Raw genomic sequence first — 22386 nt, forward strand, 5'->3', positions numbered from 1 at the left:
TAGTTCACTTCTTTAACTTTGAAGAACAATGTTTCATGTAGGAATTTGCATTAGCCTGATTATTACTTCTATGCAAAAATGGTGACATTGCAGGAATCTGAGCAAAGTAGTTTTTTGCCCGGATATGTTTTTGTTCTATTCTGTAAATAAATGGACCTTCATAAGTCTGAAAAGAAAAATAAATTCAAAACCCATAAATACAATTAAAATATCTTCATATTTTAGACACTATAAACACTTGGACATATTTTAGACATTATAAATAGTCACCCTTTAATAAACTAAGGCAGATCATTTATTTGTATATATACATAATGAAATATCTTTTAGTTCTATAGTACTATCTAAAGTGAAAATTTCTCCTTGTGAAATATTAGCCATGTTTTAAAACCAGAGTAATGTTTTTATCCACTCAAGATAAAACTGATTTATTTCTTTACTTCAAGTGAGAACATTTGTACTTACATTTGAAAATGAAATAAGGCAATGCTTAGATAGAAACATTTGCAAGGTGAAGACTGTAAGGACATTTCTTGCTGAGAATCAGAGTTACTATTTTCAACTAATCATGGCAGCAAGTATTTTGCAGCATTTCAGTCCACACTTGCATGCAGTGGTGACACTTTCCCAAATTCCTAGTTAGTAGTAGTAGTAGTTTGGATGATGGAAAAAATAATCAGAATATTTAACTGAAAAAATCTTTTGCTATTGCTGTAGTCATCACTTTAAATAACTGCTATTAAATAAAATCACTATGAATAATTGCTATTAAATAAATGGTTTAAGAGGCCTTTTCTGTTTCAGTGAATGAAAAACAATGATTCAACTTCCAACATTCTGTCTTTGCCTCATTTTCTTTATTTTATACTCTTTTCATTTTTTTTTTCTTTTCAAGAAGAAAATTGAGTCCTCACTACAATTGATTCACTTCTGTATTTGTTGCAAGAGCTAAAGAAAATACCTCATGGTTTTTATGTAGGATTGTGTAATTTACCTGTTCTTACCTAACTCCCCCATCCGTTGAAGCCCTGGACCTAATCAAGTTAATAGCATTTCTTGGACTGTGACATCCAGACTCATGGCACCAAACTAGAGAAGTGCTCAATCAGAGCAAACTGATCAATCAAAGAACTGCTTTGCCTGCAGTAATGCTGGTAACAGAAATTTATGGATGCTGAGGAGCCTCACTAGATTCAGATTGTCTGAATAGCCTTCTTGACTTACAGTGAGTGAGAGGAGTCAATAAAGGGATTTCCAGCTTGAAACTGATTTTACCTTCTAAAGCTAAAGCTCACATAAATGTGTCTGCTTGAAGACACAAGCTGCGCACTCACACACAAAATATAATGGTTGGCAGAATCCCTTTTGCCTTTAGAATTCCCTGATATATTTCATCCATAAAGCAAAACTTTAAAGAGAGCAATTAATTTGCTCTGTCTGTTTAGTTTGCTTTTAAGACTTCCAAAAAGAAGAACAATACATAACAGCCAAAGCTGCATTTCTGATGCACATACATTGTGTTAAAAGTTGAATTAAGAACACCCTGAACAAAAGAACACTAGGCAACAATGACTGCAGATCACTGCTTACATAAATCAATAACCTGGAGCTGAAAGTCTTAATAAGCCATTATTAAGTGCAGGACAAACACAGGTCACAGGATTCTCCTGTGCCTTACAAACTAAGTACTCTTAATATATAATGTTCAGTGGAGAGATATTTCATAGACTACCATGTTTAGATATGGAATTTGGGGGAATTGGTGTAAAAAGCCAGTTTTGATGATGAGTTGAACACAGTCCTAAGAGGTTTTAATTCGGAAAAGAAATTATGTTTCTATTTCTTAAATGCAAATTATAAGGTTACATTGTAAGGGATACTTAGCTGATATCTAGGTAAGAAAGTAATGACAAATATTATGATGATGAATGGATAAGTTATAGACAAGGAACAATTCTTTTTGATGAGAAATTTAGAAGACCAGAAACTAATGAGGGCAGAGCGTGTGCAAGAGCACAGGCACACAACTGTAACAATATTTATGGTTAGTCTTTAGTATACTTTTCATCCAGGCTAGCTCCTGTCTGGTGTGATCTGAGGGAAGAGTGCACACATGGCACTGTCCTCAGCAGGCAGCATGGATGAGGCCACTCAGCTTCCTGCATTTCAGGAGGGACAATTGGGTCAAGACAGAGTTCAGGTACATGGAATGAGCTGCACCTGCCAGATGCCTTTTGGATTAGTGTCCATTTTGTTTAGTAGTACAGATGCAATCATTTAAATAGCCACAATGAGCCAATTTAAACATGGACAAGTGTAATGATTAAATTTGGCCCAACATAATTAGTCACAGGATTCTATTAAAACATAACATAAAAAAATATAAAAAATAAAACCCATTGAAATTTACCTTCAGAGGGTCACACAGCTTAAGATGTGCATCTGCCTCTTCTTCAGTGAGGAGAATAGTGTTCCATGGAGACCACTCACGCTGCTTATCCCACCTGACCATAACTAAATCATACAGATTACTGCAGGCACTGAGAGCTGACTGGCAGTTCCATATCTTCTCAATCAGGTACTGCATATCTGGAAGCTGAAATGAAAAACAGGGTTAAAAAGGAAGAAGCACGTTTCATTCTACAAGTCTTGCACCCATGTAAAAATCCAAATAAAGCTTTGGGTAAAAAAATTTCTATGCACATGTCATATGGTTATGTCACTTGGTTAAAGAGCATCTTGACACACATATATATTTTTTGCACAGCTGTTGGAATATCTGATTCTCTGACCTGCCATCTAGACTTTTTTTAGTGTATAGCTTGCAAACCACATTTAAAAGTACACCTATGCTTCAAGAGCTTAAGAGCTGCTTCTTTATGGTGTGGAACATATCACAGGAAAAAGCTGTAGCTTTTAGCCCATTTCTCAACCTCTCAACAACACACAAAATAAAGGATATATAGTCAAAGCCACTGCTTACTATGAGTAGCAATGCTCTTTCCAACAGTACCTGAACTAAGAAAACGATTTTACTATCATCCTGATAATCAACTTCAGACTTCCTGAGATTTTCAAGTATAAGTCTGTACTTCAAATATGCTTCTCGTTTCCGAGCCTCATTGTCAAGCTGGTAACATGAGCGACATCTGCCAATGGTGCGGGAATTTGCAGGAATGAGAAACTCAGTAGATGGTAAATAATTTTCGCAGCTGTGACAGAAGTAAATATTTTTATAAAGCTTTAAGGGGTCTTGTGGAACCTAAAAATTAAAAAAAGGTTAATTTACTACAGGGTCTATTAATACAGGTTGTATTACTCGTATGTCACTCTTACACTGTCAGGATACGTCTTGCATATCTTCATGCAAGTATTTTAATATGTAAAAGCTAGAAGTATTTGTTTTAAAATACCCAATAAAGTGTTTTGATTTTTCTTTGATAGGCTACCAAGAGTCACTGTATTTTCTTGCTGCATTTGCTAAAATCAGTTATATAAACCAGTCAATCCATTTTTAAACTATATGAAGATCCTAAACAGTATGTTCTAGTGCTCTTCCTGGTGCTTTTATGTACGCAGATTGTCAGTTATTCTGGAAAGATGACAACACAGAGAAAACAGAAACTAAATTCTCTGCATTTGATTTTTCATATAGAATCTGCTTTTTATGGCAAAGATAAAACCCTGAGATTATGGGCATATTAATATTTTGGCATAAGAATACAAAATCATGTATTCTTTTTAAGTACAAAATCATGGACCACTATGTCCAGATACATGGAGAAGAAAATAGACTAAACTTGATAGTGACCCCCTCATGCCCATATTCCTTCATGGGTTCTGGAGAGAATGTAATGTAGTCTATGCAGAGGGACCAAGTTTGTAACTGGATAGTTTGAGTATTTTGACACTTCAGTCTCTGCTATGGTACATCTGCTAATAACCTATGTAAAATTAACTGTTAGTTTGTTCTAAATCTAACATCTGCATCTAAATCTGACAGATTCTCTACTCCTGAGATAACATTGACCACTGTACAAGCAATGCTTTTCTGATAGATGCAAAACAGACATTGCTACTTAGAGCAGCAACCTATGATATTGAATAATATTTTTATTTGTAATCTGTAGTCAGAAAAGAAAAACACTCACACAATACTAACTACATCTTCTTTGCACACAGTAGCAACTGATTCTATAAGAGAAGGCTGGAAGAGTTTTTGCTTAAGTGCAAGCTCACTAGACATTGACATGGGCAATGTTCTTCCTATCTGGATGCATGGCATGCTGCCTCTTGACCAGTAGAAAAAAACATGACTTCCTCTCTCAGTATATTGGTACTGCTTTGCTCTTACATTTTACTGATACCGTCTCATATGATCTACCACTTGAAACTTTCATATTTTTTATTTCAGACACAAGAGTTCCAGGGCTCTCTCAATGCTGCCAACCACTTTTCAGGTGCTTATAACCTTGTCTATGCCCTAATGCTTCCTAATAGGACTACATAAATTTATTTGTGTGAAGCCTTTGTACTTGCTACAATTTACTTCCTGAGGAACTCCTCCACCAATTCTAGAGCAAAATGTAAAATAAAAAAGCTTTTAATGTTTTCCATCTCCCTTCTCTTTAACTCAATGGCCACCATGTCAGGCTGCAAAATAAGAATAATACCTTAATTAACCCAGCAACTTCAGGGTTGAACTCTGGACTTTTGGTATACTGAAGAAATAATGTACAAATTCTTTTCCTCAGTCCTTCCAAGTTGCATTCTTTCACCTCCCTTGACATAAGATCAATTTCCCTGTCAATTAGTGCCCCTATTTCCTGTGTTAATTTACATTCATGTTCCTGAAAAAAAAAAAAAAAAAAGAGAGAGAGAGAAAGGAAAATAAACAAAATGCATGACAATAAAGAAGCAAACAAACAAAATCATTCAATGAGACATGAAAGCAAACTGTGGGTTCTATGCCCATTCCCATTCATACCTCTGTATGTTCATGTAAGAATGTGTTCACAGAAGGACTTTTTAATATCTCAGGGAAAAAATCACCAATGAAACAACTGTAAAACTACAAAAGTAAGAATGCTTACAGAATCTGTTTTAAGGGGCCTGTATATGTATACCAAAGCTGTGAGGAACTGTAAGCCTGGAAGCACTAAAAGATACTTAGCAGAGGTACTCAACATGTGCAAAATTTTAAGTCTTGAAAAGCCCAAAGAAATACTTCCCTAAGAAGCTTCCTTTGACTATGAGATTTGAGGTGTAATATGGATGGGTTTAAAAAAATGCCACAAGAAAATCCAAAAAATCCACCATACAAAAGGCATGGGGGACTTTGACAGTATGCCTGGAAATCAGTCACTTCAATATTTCAAATGCTTGGCAGGAGATTCTCCAGAGAGAGAGACATAAGAAGTGAGTAAGTTCAGTAATTTCTCAGGTAAAAGAGAGTGCTAATTTACAGAAATTCACTTGTTCACTAAAGCCTAATTGACTTGTATTAAGATGGGCAAGAGCTCATAAACCAGAAGTGCTCTCAATGCCAGAGTGACTTTAAATCAAATACTGGCACTACTAAATCAATCAGCAAGATGCTTTCTTGTTTTAATACGACCAGGAAGCAGCATTTTATTCTAGGCTGATGTCAACAGTATCATCCTGAAAGGACCTTGAAACTCATTCTTTTTGTACATGAATAAATAAATAAAACCAATATGAAAGACTAAAAAAAAATGAAACCAGCTTCTAATTCATTGGGAATGCTAGCAGCAACAGTGGGGGTGAGGAGTGAGGAGCAAAGAGAAGAAAAAAATCAGTATTTTCTGCCCATAACACTGGTAATCCAAACTAAGAGTAGACACGGTTGTAAATGGATATTTCAAAGAACTGAGAAAAAAGAAATGGCAATCACCACATGCATCCCTGCCACGCTTCTCATAAGGTTGATATTAAGTAGTAAACTAAACTTTGTACTAGAACTGTATTATGTATTAACATACAAAGAAGTCTAAAACCATGGGGTGAAAATTCTAACACGACCTGAAGACAAATATGCACATGATGAAGTGAAATATGCATTTAGAGTGTATCTGGAATGTAAATTACATTCACACACCAGGTAGTACATGAGGTTCTATAGCTGCCAGCCCACCATCATGGCACTTGTCTACCAGCAGCAGCATTGCTTATGTGTGAACATAATTAAATGACAGCACCTTTGGAAAGTACAGCTTCAAGCTAATATAAATAGAAAAGTAAACCTTACCTTCACTGTACATTTGAGTGTTAACAGCACAGATATCCTCTCATCTTTTGGGATGTCCTTTGTGTTAATGCTGCGGTAGATTTCAAGCAGTTCTTTTCCACGGAGAGTGCTCTGTGTATCCATTTCAGTGATTTTTCCATCAAATGCTTTCCACCTCCTAGGTTGTGCACACTTCAGAAACAATTTTTAGAACTCTGACCACCAGCTGAACAATTGCATTTTACATCAAGTTTCATCAGAGGAAACAGGGACTTAACATTAAGGCTTGACTAATGCAAAATGCTAATTCTATTGTCGAGATTGATACAGCACCTCTTCCACCAAAGCAAACAATCAACTGCACACTTTATTTAAAGCTGCAGGTCATGACAATTTCAACTTACAGGATATTAAAAGCAAATAATATTCTCCTACAGGGATATGCTCTACTTCTTTAAAGTGAATTTACTGACAGTAGTGCTAAAATACATTTGGTCTGTATTTCACTTTGCAGTCATAAATCCCTTCAAACTATCAGTAAAAATCAATAGGTCTGTTGACTGTGTAAAGATTGCAAATTTAAGACCTTAAAGTCTACTGCAGTAAAAAATATCTCCAGGGAAGGGTTCTATTTATACTAGCTGAAGAGGAGAGAAGGAATACACATTGTTGGAGCTAGGGCAAGGTATGTGGTTACAGTTTATCAAATACTTCACCTAGCCTCTTGTTTGCTAACTTAACCGCATGCCATATGCCTTATGCTTCAATTATCTCTTTGCACATCTTTAACTTTTATGATACACCATGTAAGAAGATACACCATGTCGCCTGCCCCACGAGGTCTGAAAAGTACAACCATTTTCTTCTTTCCAGAAGACTGGTTTTGGTTGCAAATCACACTGTTACGTAAGGAGAGATATCCAATTCCAATAGAAAAAGTTTTCATACGCCTCTCCCCATCATTACTTAACTCCACTTCCTTTTTTTTAAAGGGGAGAGGTATTTGAAATATCTTTCTATGTCTTAATAATTCTCTTTCACTATATTTGGAACTTAAGTGCTCACTAACACTCACAAAGCTGACCTTGCAGTCTCAGTGTGACCTAACAGCAGCAACACTTCATGTAGCATTCACATGCCTAGCAGTTTTCTGGACATGACCCCAGCACTGACACAATCATTATTTTGATGGAATAGACTTGATATGATGATAAGTAATAAAAATACCAATAATATTAGATAGCTAGAAGACATATGATTAGTTATCACCACAATAAAAACAGACTTTTCCTCACTTTTAAATAAATAAAGTTAGGTAAGGAAAAGAAAGACAAAATAATTTTTTAAAGGATTTAACATCAAATTGATGACATTTAATTACATTATCAGTGGGGGCAGAACTCTAATTAAAGAAGATACTGTTAACCAGAGGTCACATTTCAGAGCCAAAACTAAGAAATGCAAAAGCAAAACCAGATATTAGCTTAAAAAACCCCAAAGCAACCAACTCTTAATTACTTGGTGTAATCTTTGAATTTCTGCAAAACTAGACCAAGGCAATTTTTTCTCATAAATAGGGAGCATTCTACTATATCTTCATTTTGTTTCACTATCTTTGTACAATACTAGAAATTCTTAAAAAACCCCGAAACAAAACTAAACAAAAAACCACCATGCTTTGCAAACAATAAAATTCAGACCGACTTAGTAGTTCTGTCACACTGTCAATCCTTTGTTTGTTATATGGGGACAAATCACTGTTTTCCATGTAGTAGTTAATTCCATACCTACATTTGATCATCTTCACAGAAAACACTTAAAATAACAGAGAAAGTTCATTTGCTTATGCTAGAAAGAATCAATGGCCAGAGTACAGCCTAGGAAATAGTAACATTAGATCCTTCTCATAATTTGCTAACCCAGTATATGCAAGAAGTCTTGGAATCCCGTTCTGCAAATGACTCTTAATACAGACCAATTGTGTTATTATAATTAATTCTTTGAAAATATATCTGTAACTTCTGTATTTTTTCTTACTACCTTATCATAGCTGGATATTACGTAAAAACATTTTAGAATGTAAAAAAAAAAAAATATGCTTTTTACTGAAAAAAAGAAAGAATCCCAAGTTCTCTGATTTCAGGACTATTTTTCTGTTCTCCAGATTGACATGAGAAAAAGTAAAACTTTGAGATCTTCTGCCAGCTTTCTTTTCTCTTCTAGTCTGCTGGCAGTGCTGTGGAATTTACAATAATCCTGTTATCTGTATTACCTCAGAAAGCAAGTCTACTACAACTACACTCCACTGCCAATGCAAGAAAGCAGAAAAAACTCCTGAGCTGAGAAACACACCACCACAGACAGAGAGAAAAAGGCAAGTGTAACAAAAGAAACCCATTGGATGTGTGCAGAAATAGTACAAAGCATGAAAAGTATGAACTGACAGCTCATAATTACACACATTTGTTTAAGTAAACATGATAGTATAAAAGCTTAATCAAATACTTCCTCTCCAAAGTACAAATGCTGAAGAAGAATGAACTCAGCATAAAAAAGAACCCCATAGCACATAGTACACACACAACCAGTATCAACCTTCATAAGAGCATACATCCCTGTGGAGGTACATGCTTAAAGTAGCAAAGAAGGGACCAAAGGTTTCCATGGAGAAGCAAGTTTCATACCACATTGGCTACTGCAGCTTGCAGTCTTCAGATGTGAAAGATGTTACTCCATTAACTGGCAAGTGTCCAGATCGACATTACCAGCTCAAAGTTCAAGGAGGAACCAAATAATCCCTAATCAAGCACTTAACAACAAACATAATACTGTAATTTAAAGTGCTTAAATTACACTGTTACAGTCATAGCAAACCATCCAATTCTGAGATTTACAAAATTATATTTTATATTTTTAAAAAATGAAGAAATTGTTACTTTTTCTCCCTCTGAGTTAGACCTATGTCAGTAGTTTAGAACAACACAATCTTACAGCTGACATGATAAAAAAAACATGAAAAGTTGCACTAATTCAGAAACTCGACAGATTTTAAAACTAAAAAGATTATAGTCTCATTCATTAAAAACATAATTAATACATTTAATATAAGAATAAATAAATTATTATTTATTTTATATACTTTATATATATTTTATTTACTATTAGTAACTGCTTCAAGAAAATGTCCATTGTTTGGAAAGACAAAATATCTGTTGTCTCTGATATGTCTCCTAATTCTCCAAATATCAACTGAGAGTTCTTGTACTGAAGAACATTTTGCTTCTGATTCTAGATATAAGAAAACTGTACAGCTTGTCAGAGTATGTGCTGGAAGTAATCTGTACAGGTAGGACACTGGAACTCAGTCCTTATGGAAAAGTAACGACAGAGTTGGTTAAGGGAGAAATATATTTGCTTTGACTATTCCAGGCTTCCTTTTCTTAGAAGGTAGCAGAACAGATTGTAGGTAGAAGAAGCAAACATAACACGTAGAAATTATTCAAGGCTTTGAAAATATTCCTAATTATTTGGCTTGTTTTTTCATTCTTGAAAGCAGTAAGACAGAAAACAGTCATACCACAGCAATAAATGTGGTAAGAGTTCCACCAACATTTCAGATAAGTAATTTGTTCATAATGAAAAATGCAACACATTTTATCAAATCACATTTAGAATACAGTTCCCCTGCATCAGTAATAAAAAGAATGAAAAAAGTCTCTTTTGGACAAAACTACCATTTTTACTTTTAAGCACCAAATAGTCAAAATTTTAAAATAAAAATAATAATAAAAAAATTAGATAGCTAAAAAACATTTCTGTTGCAGTATTTCTTTTCATATTCATGTCACATACTTTGAAAAAAACCTATTATTTTTCCAATGGCTGGACATCTACCTAAAAGGACAAGTCTTTTTGTATTTTACATTAAGATACCATTGAATTTAATACCATTTTAAATCATCTTTGTGAATGAAGGAATTCTCATATTTTTTTATAGAGGCTGAAGAACACTTACCTTAAATATCATCCCCTAGATTATACAAGAATGAAATCTCAGGTTAAAGTTCTAATGGAACTAAAGTTAGTGATTTAATAACTGAGTTCAACATCAGATTCAAACTCTTCTTTATACAGGAAAACAGAATAAATGCTTTCTTTAAAGACAGACATATGATGACCAGAGGCCTATGCTCATTTGGGAAATTAATGGCAAATTGACTTCATGAAGGATAACACATTCCAATAATTCTAATTTATTAGATTTATTGTTTATATTTTTTATGGTTAACAGCCTTAATGATGCACTGTTCAACCTTCAATCAGTCTGACAGCTATGAAGTTCTCAGCTTGGAAAAAGAAATTTACTGAAGTGTATTGATGTGAACAACCACATAATTTGGATCCTTATGACATTAGCATTCACATGATTAACTGTTAAAAACTACAGAAGTTACTTTTTGTACTTTGCAAATGTATTTTCTGTTCCTGTACTTTGGTATTCTTTATGCTAAGCCTAATAACTGACCTTAACCAGAAGGTGCATTATTGCTTTTTGTTGATTCTCCACATTGGCATCTTGTTTGTGCATCCCAATGCAAGCAATCAGCTGTGTCTCTTCCTCCAGAAGTGCACAAAGCGCTGCCTTTCTTTCAGCTCCAGAAAGAGTTCTGTTAATTCGCCCAGTCTCCTCCTGCACCCATACTGCAGACACAAATATTTAGGGTATTTTTTACAAGATGCTTTCCAGCAAAACTTCTGCTTTCATATTTAAGAAACAACATAATAGTCTTTTCTTTCAATATTCACTAAAACCCAGTTTCCATTTTAGGGAATTGATGGTTATGGCTATTTTCGAAACATGCAAGATGGCCTAGAAATGAATGTAAATTATACAGATGTTCTGTAAGAATATGTGTGTGTACATCAATTCCAGACTGCCAATTTGTACTCCAAACTCAAGGATGAGTAGGAGAAAAAAAGATCAATGTGAGAAAAAGAATTTAGCTCCTGTGGAAATGTATGATGAAATGGCTGTCTAACTGTGGTACCACCAGTACTCAGTGCTGAGAATATTACTGCTTCTCCCTGCATAAATGAGTTAAATCTTAAGACGCTTGAAGTCTTCCAAAACTGAGATAAAACTTGACTGACAGTCACATTTTGCACTCCAGGTCTTACACTGGATATTTCAGTGGTATCACCTTTTGCCATCCAAGGCAAATGGATATACATTAATAACTCCACTGTCATTGCTTTAGTCTCCCTTTCCTCTTCTACAACATAACCCTCCAAGGGGGTGAAAGTGGCCACTGAGAAGCCACAGGATGCTCATGACAGCAGCACATGGATCAGTACACACTGTATAAGAATCTGACCCCTGACACTTATGCAGCTGGTATACAGACGACATGGCTTTAGAGAAATCTGCTTGTAAAATCAAACTGTGTTTACTGCTTTGCATATCCTGCAAGAATTCCTGGCTTCTCTGAAGACTCTGATCCAGTTCAAATGCCTCTGGAGTTTTGTAAGGAATTTTATAAGATCCAAAACTTCAATATTGCTAAATAACACCTCAAAGTGTGGTTATCATCCCAGAACAATTACGCAAAAGCAAAACCCAGCGTAAAAGAAAACCATCCAATATGTGATGCACTGAAAAAGCCTGTAACATCCTGCTTCAGGTAAGATTAGAGGCGAGAGGAGGGAAAGGAGGAAGGCTTATTTTTTGCCTGTGGCTTCTTATCTACAATACCTTATATTTTCCATTTTTAAATATTTCAATTAATTTTCTTAAGGCTCTCCAAGATGTAATATGACAGCTGTCTGACAAGTTCTGAGAACCCTAAGATATATATTTTAAATAAAGCCAATTCAGCAAACAACAGCATTATATAGAATTAATTTACATGAAGCTTTATTATGCTTGAAGGGAGCAGAAACTTCTTATGTGGAGATAATAAATACAGTAAGCAATTTTATGCTTTCAGATGAGAAGAAGCTGTCATGCACCTGGATACTCACCTCTTGATTCCCCATTTACATGCAACCAAGTTAAAACACTCCTATTAGATTATCTGTTCTATGGGCAGAGATTTTACTCATTACCATTTTTATTCCAGTGTTTATAAAGTAAAATAGTTTGTACTTTTCAAACAAATAATAAATGCCTATGCATACATGCTGAATATATAGACAGATGTCATTTGCACTATATAGTCAACAGGTAAGTTTTTATACCACCAGGAATTGCTTGTACTTGCTGACCCTGTGATAGAAACCCTGCTGTGATTGCAGCAATAACCTTCACAGATCTCTGGAAGACAATAGTCTCATTCTTTTACTGTCACAATGGTTTAGCTTGTGTAAACTGTTGGCACTATAAGAATGCAGAATTGTTTCAGCTGCAGGTAGGAAAAAACCCCCAACTTCCTACAATCATTAAGCTCTATTAAAATGAAGAGCATGATTGCATGCATGTAGAGAAGCAACTAGTCAACACCAGTTGACAAAAACTAACAGTGAGATTGATACCAGACCATTATTTTTAACAAAATATTAAGATAAACAAACATTTCAAATTCTGAATTAATTCTGTTCTGTTTTGAAGCAGCACATGTTTTTTTTCAGGTTGCCTAGATATGAAATTCCTGAGTGTGCTTGGTTGAAAGTTTTATTATTTGTGAATACAAAGTCATTAAATTAAGCAAGAGACACTTGCATAACTTTAAGTTTCAAGCTTAAAATAATAATGAAGATCAGCACTCTTCCATAACTTTAATTGAACTTGGTTGTTTCTACTGCACATAAGACTTTTCACACTTAAAAAACAAAAAAAGAAAAACCAGTGTGGATTATACATCTGATAGCACACTAGTCTGGAAGCCTGTTCTTGAAGAAATATTTCAGAAAATCAGATGCAAAATAGTAAGATGTCTCATAAGTGGCAAGAAAAAAAAGTACTGTTTTGAGTACCTTGGCTTTTGATCATTTAGTCAAATACACCTTTAAAAGAACTTGATTCTTGGGAAGTGAAAAGCAAACTATCTGCAAAGAAAAAGAAGAGGGTAGACAACCCCAAAGAAACCACAAATCTAATGAAGCTACCATTCCAATAACTGCAAAGTTCAAGACAAGCGATAATTTTTTACATTTGTCACGAACAGTGACATTTATAAATCATTTATTAATTCAGACAAAGCAATTTGTTCAATGCCACACAAAGTATGACAGCATTAAAAGATTAGTGTATAACTCGGGAATTCTTGAATCGTGATCCTAAGCTCTATGAATAACACATGCCACCAAATTTATGCCCAGTTTACCACTGAAGACAGAGCTGAGACGGTTTAAGGTAGGGCAGGTGAATTTGCAATGAAGTATCCATTAAGTCAGTTCTGCTACAGGGACAATAATATCCAAACAGTCAAAGAGATAGCCCATAAAGCACTATAGCCTAGATAACATAAGAGTTGTTACAAGTCACAGTACAAACCTCTGCCTTTAAAAGAGACATTGTGAAAAACCAAAATTTTTCTTGCTGTTTCATTATATGCTGGTACAAGTCCATAGCTTTTTGGCTGTTTTTATTTTTCCAAAAGGACATACTCTAAGTTTTTTGTTCAATTTGCACATTACATTCTTGTAAGGTTTTATGTCAATTATCTGAAGTATTCACATTTTTCTGGAAAAGTTTAGAGATGCTTGCCTGTATTAGACATCATCTGCTACAAGAACAGGAAACATATGACTTTCAGAATGTCCAGCAGAATTCCTAAGAGATTTTTAAAATTTTGACAACACAGTTTTGTGAACACATGGAACAAACTAGAAAGGAGAAAAAGCATCAGTAGCGGACAACTAAGACAAAAGGAATAACTTCTCTCATATGTTGCAAAATTCTGTATAAAAATTTAAACTATTATAAGGAAAGTCTATAGCAAATAATGAATTATGGATCTTAATACTAATTTCTTCACAGAATTGTTTTCAGCATCCTAAATGCAGAGTGAAAGATAAAAGCAACTCTGATCTAAAAAAAAAATCCTTTTTGTTCTTCTAACTTTAGACATAAATAAAAAATGCTAATAAAACTGCCAAATAACACTATTCTACAAGCCAGTTATTGCCCCAAAAAAAAGGTGTACTGGTTTTGGCTGCAAGACAGTTAATTTTCATTCATAGTAGCTTGTAGGGCACTGGATGTTGATAACACAGGGACGTTTAGTGATTGCTGAACAGTGCTTACAGAGCATCAAGGCCTTCTTTTTGTTTCTAGTAATACATGGAAGTAAAATAATTATTTTAAAATGAAACAAATTCCACTGTAAAGCATAAAAAAATATCATGGAATTATCTATAAAAACACATAAAAATACTAAGTTTGTTTTAAACAAACGGTACCATTTTGTTGCTTTAAGGATATCCCTTTAAGAAAACTTACATTCCAAGTCATGGTACAGTAGCTCAAAGTCTTCTTTTGTTTTAGGGTTCAGTTTTTTCTCATACTCCCTTCTCAATTTTTCTTCTTTCTCCCTTTTTTTCTGTAATTCTTCTTGTGCCTCCCTTGCAAGCTTTGCCCTCCTCTGTTCCTTCAGATTTTGTACTAAATTTACAGAATACCAGCGACGGAAATATTTCTGTATTACTATTACCTACATGTGATACAATACCAAAGAATCGTGAATTTAAAATAAAACAACATAGTATTTTGTAGCACAGTATTTTTTTCTTAACTGTTCTTTTCTCCAGCACTTACATTTTCTAAGATTTTTCTTGTAGTTAAACTAATTTAAATGTTACAAAATCAGTCATGTACTATTTGTTTAAGTACTAGTATGATTACTCAGTTAGGTAACTGCAGGAATTAAAGCAGTGAGTACAGTGGATAAAATCTGTTCAAATAATCAAATCAAAACACAAACTACATTTAAATATCTATTTTTCAAATCTCCCCATAAAATGTCTTTTGCCATGTACTGTTTTTATTATTTTCCTTATCTTACTACCAATTTACAGAGTGGAAATGTAGACACATTTGCAAAATTTCTTGTTACAAAAATCAACACATAGACACAAAATCAACGGCATTTTATTTGTGAACAAATAATGAAAGTGAAATTACTAATGTTGTTATGACAGAACTGATAAAAGAAAATTAAATCAATGACCTTCCCAAGCTGTGGCTATTGAGGACTGGGGAAATGTCTACAATATGTTAAGGGAGGATACTGCACAAGCCTCACCTTCTGCTGGCTGAGTTAGCACTTGGACTACAAGCAGTTTAGTCAGACCAATATCATGAGATACTATGCATTGTTCAGCATCAAAAGCTATCAAGCACAAATTCCTACTAATACACAGTCTCTGGCAACATCTTAATCTAAAACATCTCTTGAATATATCCTCAAACAGTATTTCAATATGGACCTACACTGCACTGTGCAAATCCATCACTGTGAACCAACACCACGCTATCCCTCTACTATGCATTACAAGTTACCTACAGATACACTACAGATTTCAGTAAGTGTCACAGTAAAACTTATTGGTAGTCCTGAGGAAATTACTCACTTCTTGGGTTCCACTTCTACATGAGGCTCACTGCTGTCACCTAAAGCTGACTGGTTTAAGTTCTTACAAGAAAACTTCTACCCAGAAAATTTCAAAGATCCTGCCAACCATGTCAATACAATTACCAATACAATTATTCTACTTAGACACTTGGGGAATCAATTTTTTCTCCATTCAGTTGGATTCAGACTGTCTATTTTCAGCAATCAAATTAATAACTAGAGTATTTACAAAGCAGTGCCTCACCTAACACAATTTAGGGCATATTTGAGTTATATATGCAGTCGCAGAATATATGGTTTCCCAAAAGCAGTGTGGAATGCCTAAATGGCATCCTCTGCACAATGAATATGCAGAATCTGTAATCTGAATTGCCTTCATGAGGCAACTCAGTGCACCAGAAAACCCCACAGGCCCACTGCCAGTGTTTGAACAGCCCATTTCTACCTCAGTGTCAAAGAATCCAAATGGATGTTTGCCCAAGGTAACCTCCTAAGTCTGATAAAAAAACCCAACCACATGGACAACACAAAACTCAAAAGCTGACTGCAGATCTCCTAAATCCTAACCCAATACTCCATCTGTTTCAGGCCATACGTTAAGCACGTAGCTTAGATTCCTCCAAAGAGATCACGAGAATATTGTTGGAACAAGCCTGTTTTAATCCTTAGTGCTCTACATGGAAACTTAACTGTCACTGTGAGACAGAAAACAATAATTTCAGAATTCTTAATATTTAAGAGATTGCACGGTATCAAATGCCACTAAAACCACAGAGCAAACACAGGCTTCCCCTGTATCTGAAAGATGACAAAAGATGAGCATAAGAAGGCATTTTACAGTTTCTTTTAAATTCAGTCTTTGAACACTCTGAACACTCATTAAATATTCAGGTAACATTCACAATATGTTGTTTTACAGACAGTTTCAAACAGATAAGGACTTACTGCTTCAAGTCTACGTTTATGGTATTCATCTGCTGTAAAATACTTTCCCGGAGTAATTAGTTTGTCAGTCATGTTTGATACGTAAAGGCCAATTTTAGTCATCTGTGTTGATGTTGTATTTCTTGTTTGTTGTTGCTTATTTTTTTCCACACCTGCCTGGGGAAAAAATGAATGTCAGATGAAAAGAAAATACACACAGTTTTTTTTTTCCTCATTACAATAAGTGGCAGAATTAGCTATTTGCAATAAAAATCACAAGACTAATGATATTTGTCCACTGAATACTTTGATTTGCACATTCATCTCACATTTACTTCCTCTTTCCTATCAGAATTCATCCCGTTTGGCAAAAAACAACATTCTAAAAAGACATTGAAAAGCCTTTACCTGTATTGCCTTACAAAGTAATGGAATTCCTTTTTCAGGTCTTTTTTTGGGTATTGTTTGTGATCCTGCATTATGAAACTCTATTCCTGTTGACACATTCCTAAATCCACCCAGAAAAGGTTTTTTATAGGTAGGTCTTTCAATTTTTACAAGTACTTCTTGAAATGAATCCGAACCTGTTAAAATGGAAGTTCCAAAATATAAATATTGTTTCTTTCAGTAACACATCTAGATTAGACCATGATTATATATGTATCAATAAATGTGCAAAACCAGCACTTACCTGTTTCTACTCTGACAGTTATGACATCAGGCATGCGGTAATCCTGTAGAATGACTTTTTCAGGAAAACCTCCCTGATTCTCAAGTTGGACAGTTCCATCAAAATTACACCCAGTCTTCCTAACTGTTTCATTATCATCAGTCATGCTTGCTAAAAATAAAACCAAAGTTCATTCCTGAGAAGTTTCTCAAAACAAATAAGTTTACCCCAGGATGATTTTATTGTAACACTGCAACACAGCATAATCATAGTTTTTTCAGCTGGAAAGACAGTCTATTTGAAATCTGAATTAGTATTATAATGCAATTTTAAAGGCGAAATCTAATGTAATACTGTCTCTGCATAAAGACATTCCTAGCCAGCTACTCAGAATGAGAGCAGATGAACGCAACCCAGCCAAGAGGAAAGCAGTCAGCAAGTCCATACTAGGAATTGTTATTCGCTGTGCTCAGGTGCTGAACAGGATACGCTCCTTTCTGCTCTGAAGAACTAAGAAAATGGGGTCCTGTATTGGGAAGAGGAAATTACTAAAGACACCCAGAACACTGAAGAACAGGTGTAGGAAATGATGGAGCATTTGGGGGACTGCAGGAGAAAGACAAGGATAAAGAAGGTAGGTTACAGAGGAATCTAAGAAAGGTAAAATAGTAAGGTAATGTCTATAATATTGGCTAAACTTAATTTAAATGCACACACAAAATATGTATACCTACTCATACGCATTTCTGAAAATAAGGATGAATCTATATAATGCCATATAGAAATGATTACTACAGTTTGAGGTAAAAAATAAATTTTTCACTTTTGGAGTATGTTTCATATGAGAATTTAAAAAGTTACTGCAGAACCAAATCCCAGCAAGTTTACACAGAATGAGGGTGTGTGGGGGTGGAAGAAGCTATAACTAAATTGAAGAAAAAATATCTCTTTAAACCATGAATGCCCAACATTTTAACAACTTTACCTGTCTCTGTCCCATTTGCTGTATTCTCTCGTAGTACTGAATTTTGAGAAGGAGACCGCTGGTCCCAGCCCTCCTCTGACCATGCAGTGTCTGCAGGTTCTGGAAGCACAGGTTTCTCTGCTGGGTCCCCAGCCTCTCTGACTGCTTTTCCTTGTGAGGATGCAGGTGATTGCTTTGCACCTGACCCTTCTGATGTAACAACTTCAAAGCCATCTGATGCATCTGCCATTTCCTAAAGCATCAGTTGCATGCCTTTAACCTTTCTGCAGGAATAATTACAGGATCTATTATAAATTGCATACTTGCACATTTCTACTACCAGAATTATAGGTAACTTACTGTCCTGAAAAGCTTTTCCTGTACCTATTGCCAAAAGGGCTCTTAAGAACAGCTTCGCTTCCACCAAACAGAAAGCACTTTTGGCTAGTGTTTACCGAACGTAATACTCCAACGCAGGTAGCCGGCACAGTTCTTTTTACCTCTGTTTCTGTGCCTATAGAACAAGATAGTCCAAGGGGTCATTACCCAGAGACAGCACACCTTTACGGTTTTCCGAGCTGCCACCGAAATGACACGGGCCGGAAGAGTCCTAAGCCCATATTCCTCAAGATAAAAGCGCACCCAAACGCGCACCCCCCCGGCGGGAGCCCGGTGACGCCAAACCGCTGTGGCGGGCGGGCTGCCCCGGGCACGGTGCGCAGCGGCTGGGACCCCGCAGCCCCCGCCCCGCGGCACCTCCGGCCCGGCCGCGCTCCGGGCGCGCTGCTCGCCCCGCCGGCGGCGCCGTAGCCACGGCAACCGGCCCGGGCGTCCGGGGAGCGCGAGCATGCGCACTGGGGAGCGGGGCCGGGCCGGGCCGGCTGATAACGTACCGGGGACGGGAAGGGCCGGCAAGAGAGGGGAAGGGAAGCGGTGCGAAAGGACGAGCAGCTGCCCTGGTTCCCTCCAGCCCACAGCACCTGCACGAACCCGTGCTGGCGGCCTGGAGCCGCCCCAGTGCTGGCACGCCCGTAGCTGACCCTGAGCAGGGCGATGATGAGCTCCTACCAGCCCATAGCGGCACTAATGTACGAAAACACCGTTTTTCCTTACATCTACGTGCTGTAGATAGTAGCAGAAGTTGTACTAAGCCCCCAGAACTGCTGGATATGGAGAAAGGGTGTTGAGTGTGTGTTGGCAGCCTTCGTGCCACACACCGAGCTGTGTGGCACTGCCTACCCGTGACACGGGCTGTGCCTTACAGTGCTGTTCTCCCTGGAGGGTCCCCGCTGTCAGGAATGAGGCTGCTAAGTGGAAATTAAAGACATGTCAATGAGAACGAAAGCCATGTGAAATTGCATTTCTTGGTGTTTGAGGTACCATTTTTCACACAACTCCAGCAAATGTTTTCAGCATGCTACAAGAAAACTGGGGGGACAGTCACATCACACAACTTTTGGATGTGAAATATACAGTTCTGTGTTGCAATGCCAGGAGAATCCTGAAAAAAGCATTTCAGCAGGCATTGAATTTAAATGCATACTCAATAATTGTATGCCATGATCATTGTTACTATGTCTCCCAGACATTGTTCAGCACTTGAATGTGGGCCTGCTTCCCATAAAAAGGACAGGAATTTCCCATTACCACTGCTATTGATGTTTTTTCTAAAACCTTGTTTGAACTCTCAGAATAGGATTGCCATCAATCCTATAGAAAGATACTGTCATTTGTGTCCCTTTGTCACTGTTATATAGTTGATTAAATATTAAAACTAATTTTCAAGTTGCAATTATTTTTTTTCCTAATGAAATAGCATATAAGCTTTGACTATTGAAATAATACTAATAAAAAACAGCTTTCACTCATCCCCTATTGGTTTTGTGTTTGGGTTCAGAACACAGCCACTCAGGATAGGTTAAGTAGCACATATGGCAGGTTAGGAATGACAAAAACCTCAGTACTTGCTCTCTTCTCGTGATCAGAAAGTTGGTTTTCTGATGTAACAGGTTCTGTCTCTACTAGGTCCCATCCTTGCAGATAAACTTTTTTATTCACGTGACTTCAGATGATCTCAAATTAAAGATCTAAAGTTAGTTAGCCTTCAAATTATACCTTGCTAGCATATTCATTCCTCTTGGAATAAATTAGGACCTGTATGGAGGACACCGATATGGATTTGTGAAAGGGAGAAGATGAGAGTATGCTTTTATCCGAGAAACTCAGTTTTAGAAGGCTACAGATCAAATTTCAGCTGCAGTGGGCCATGAAAAAAACTTCCTCTCCCCTGGGGCATAATTAATGAGCTTACAGGAGAGCTGTTTTCAATCACATGACAAATATATCTTTAGAAGTAGAGAAAATAACAAGAAGAGAGCTCAGCAAATGTCTCAGTTATGGAAGAGCAGAAAGAATTCCAATAGTTGCTACCATATTCTGGCAACTTTCCTTCCCCCCACCTCCAGTATTTCATGCCATAATAGTTTATATTAGGCTTTGGGTTTTTTTTTTAAATTTATTTTTTTATTTTTATTCCTCTCAGGTCAGCTCAATACTTATTACCAAAATCCATTAATTTTCATTACTCATGTGACAGCAGTGACCTCATTCAAAGGCCAGTGTAATCCCTTAATATTTCTCATGTGAAAATTGTGTTTGTTAACTTTAGCAAAGTCCTCTTCTAGAATGCCATCTAGTGGTTTTACTTAGGAAAAGACCAGCTTCTACCTTGGTCAAGACTGAAAAACCCTTCAAAACCAAACAATGAAACTAAGTATTTTTCACTGTTTTAATTTTCAAAATTAAAAAAAAAAAACAACCTGCAATTATAGTAACAATAGTTGGGGGGAAAAATCCAATGCTAAAGAATGCAGTGAAAATAGTTTCTGGAGTGAGTACCTTGGGAATACTGTTTTTCTCTTCTATTGACCTACCCCCCAATACCATTGCATAAAATATGATACAAATTTGAAATTAGTAATTTATAATAATGATGTCATAAGTAAATTTATAAGTCTAAAAACTATGAAAAAACAGCTATGACCAAGTATGTTGTGTAATGTAAGTAGTGCATATATAAATGCTTATTAAACTGCAGATTTTTGTGATATACATATATTCCTGCCTTTAAACTTGCAGGAATGTTACTAATGGTCTTGGAAAAAAAATCAGTAAAGGCAAACCTGCACAGTATCCTTAGATCTAGTCTGGATATTTTAATTGGGATTTATAATATGAAATCTCTAAACAAAAGCTTTCAAACCAATCACAGAATACCTTGAGTTCCCAGATCACAGAATATTCTGAGTTGGAAGGAACCTGCAAGGGACCATCAAGTCCAGCTCTTAAATGACTGGCCCATCCAGGGACTGAACTCACACCCTTGGTGTGATTAGGCCCACACTTTTATCAACTGAGCTAATCTCAGTGCTCAACCACACTCTCTGGTTGAAAAACATTTCCTAATAGCAAACCTTGACCCTTCGTGGTACAGCTTCATGCTGTTCCCTTGGGTCCTCTCACTATTCACCAGAGATGAGTCCCTGCTCTTCCCCTTGTGAGAATGTTGAAGAATGTTGAGGTAAGGTCTCCTCAGTCTCCTCTGCTCCAGACTGAACTAGCAACTGACCTCAGCCACTCCTCATAAGGCTGCTACTCAAGGCCCTTCACCATCTTCCTTGTCCTCCTTTGGACACTCTCTAAAAGCTCTTTATCTTTCTTGTGGTGCCCAAAACCACTCCCAGCACTTGAGGTGAGGTTGTCCCAGTGCAGAGCAGAGCAGGACAACCCCCTCCCTTCTCTGGCTGCCGATGCTGTGCCTGATGCCCCCAAGGACAGGGCTGGCCCTCCTGGATGCCAGGGCACTGCTGACAGATTCAACTTGCCGTTGACCACGACCTCCAGGTCCCTTTCTGCAGTGCTGCTTTCCAGTGTTTCATTCCTCAGTCTGTCCATACATCCAGGGTTGCCCCAGGTGCAGAATCCAGCACTTGTCTCTCTTCCGCTTCAT

General features: G+C 36.6%; 1 protein-coding gene across 1 annotated transcript; it reads right to left on the bottom strand.

The window, feature by feature from the left end:
- Positions 1 to 22331, bottom strand: LOC131572579 (IQ and ubiquitin-like domain-containing protein). The gene is made up of 13 exons (XM_058825828.1): positions 22262 to 22331; positions 19617 to 19684; positions 18878 to 19460; positions 17435 to 17584; positions 17152 to 17327; positions 16765 to 16920; positions 14688 to 14898; positions 10773 to 10948; positions 6269 to 6439; positions 4674 to 4850; positions 3014 to 3262; positions 2411 to 2596; positions 1 to 166 (listed from the first exon to the last, which is right to left on the bottom strand). Exons 1-13 carry the CDS (start codon positions 22329 to 22331, stop codon positions 5 to 7), a joined length of 2535 nt encoding a protein of 844 aa, XP_058681811.1. The 3' UTR covers positions 1 to 4.
- Positions 22332 to 22386: the final 55 nt, after the last annotated feature.

Source organism: Poecile atricapillus, chromosome Z, assembly GCF_030490865.1.
Source record: "Poecile atricapillus isolate bPoeAtr1 chromosome Z, bPoeAtr1.hap1, whole genome shotgun sequence".
NCBI lineage: Eukaryota > Metazoa > Chordata > Aves > Passeriformes > Paridae > Poecile > Poecile atricapillus.

Excerpts from the sequence above, each read along its gene's own strand:
- LOC131572579 (XM_058825828.1), bottom strand. The coding sequence starts at position 22,331 with ATGGACAGACTGAGGAATGAAACACTGGAAAGCAGCACTGCAGAAAGG. Across the intron at positions 14,899-16,764 it reads ATAAACGTAGACTTGAAGCA|GTAATAGTAATACAGAAATA; the intron begins GTAAGTCCTTAT and ends TATCACATGTAG. Across the intron at positions 4,851-6,268 it reads CACTCAAATGTACAGTGAAG|GAACATGAATGTAAATTAAC; the intron begins GTAAGGTTTACT and ends TTTTTTTTTCAG.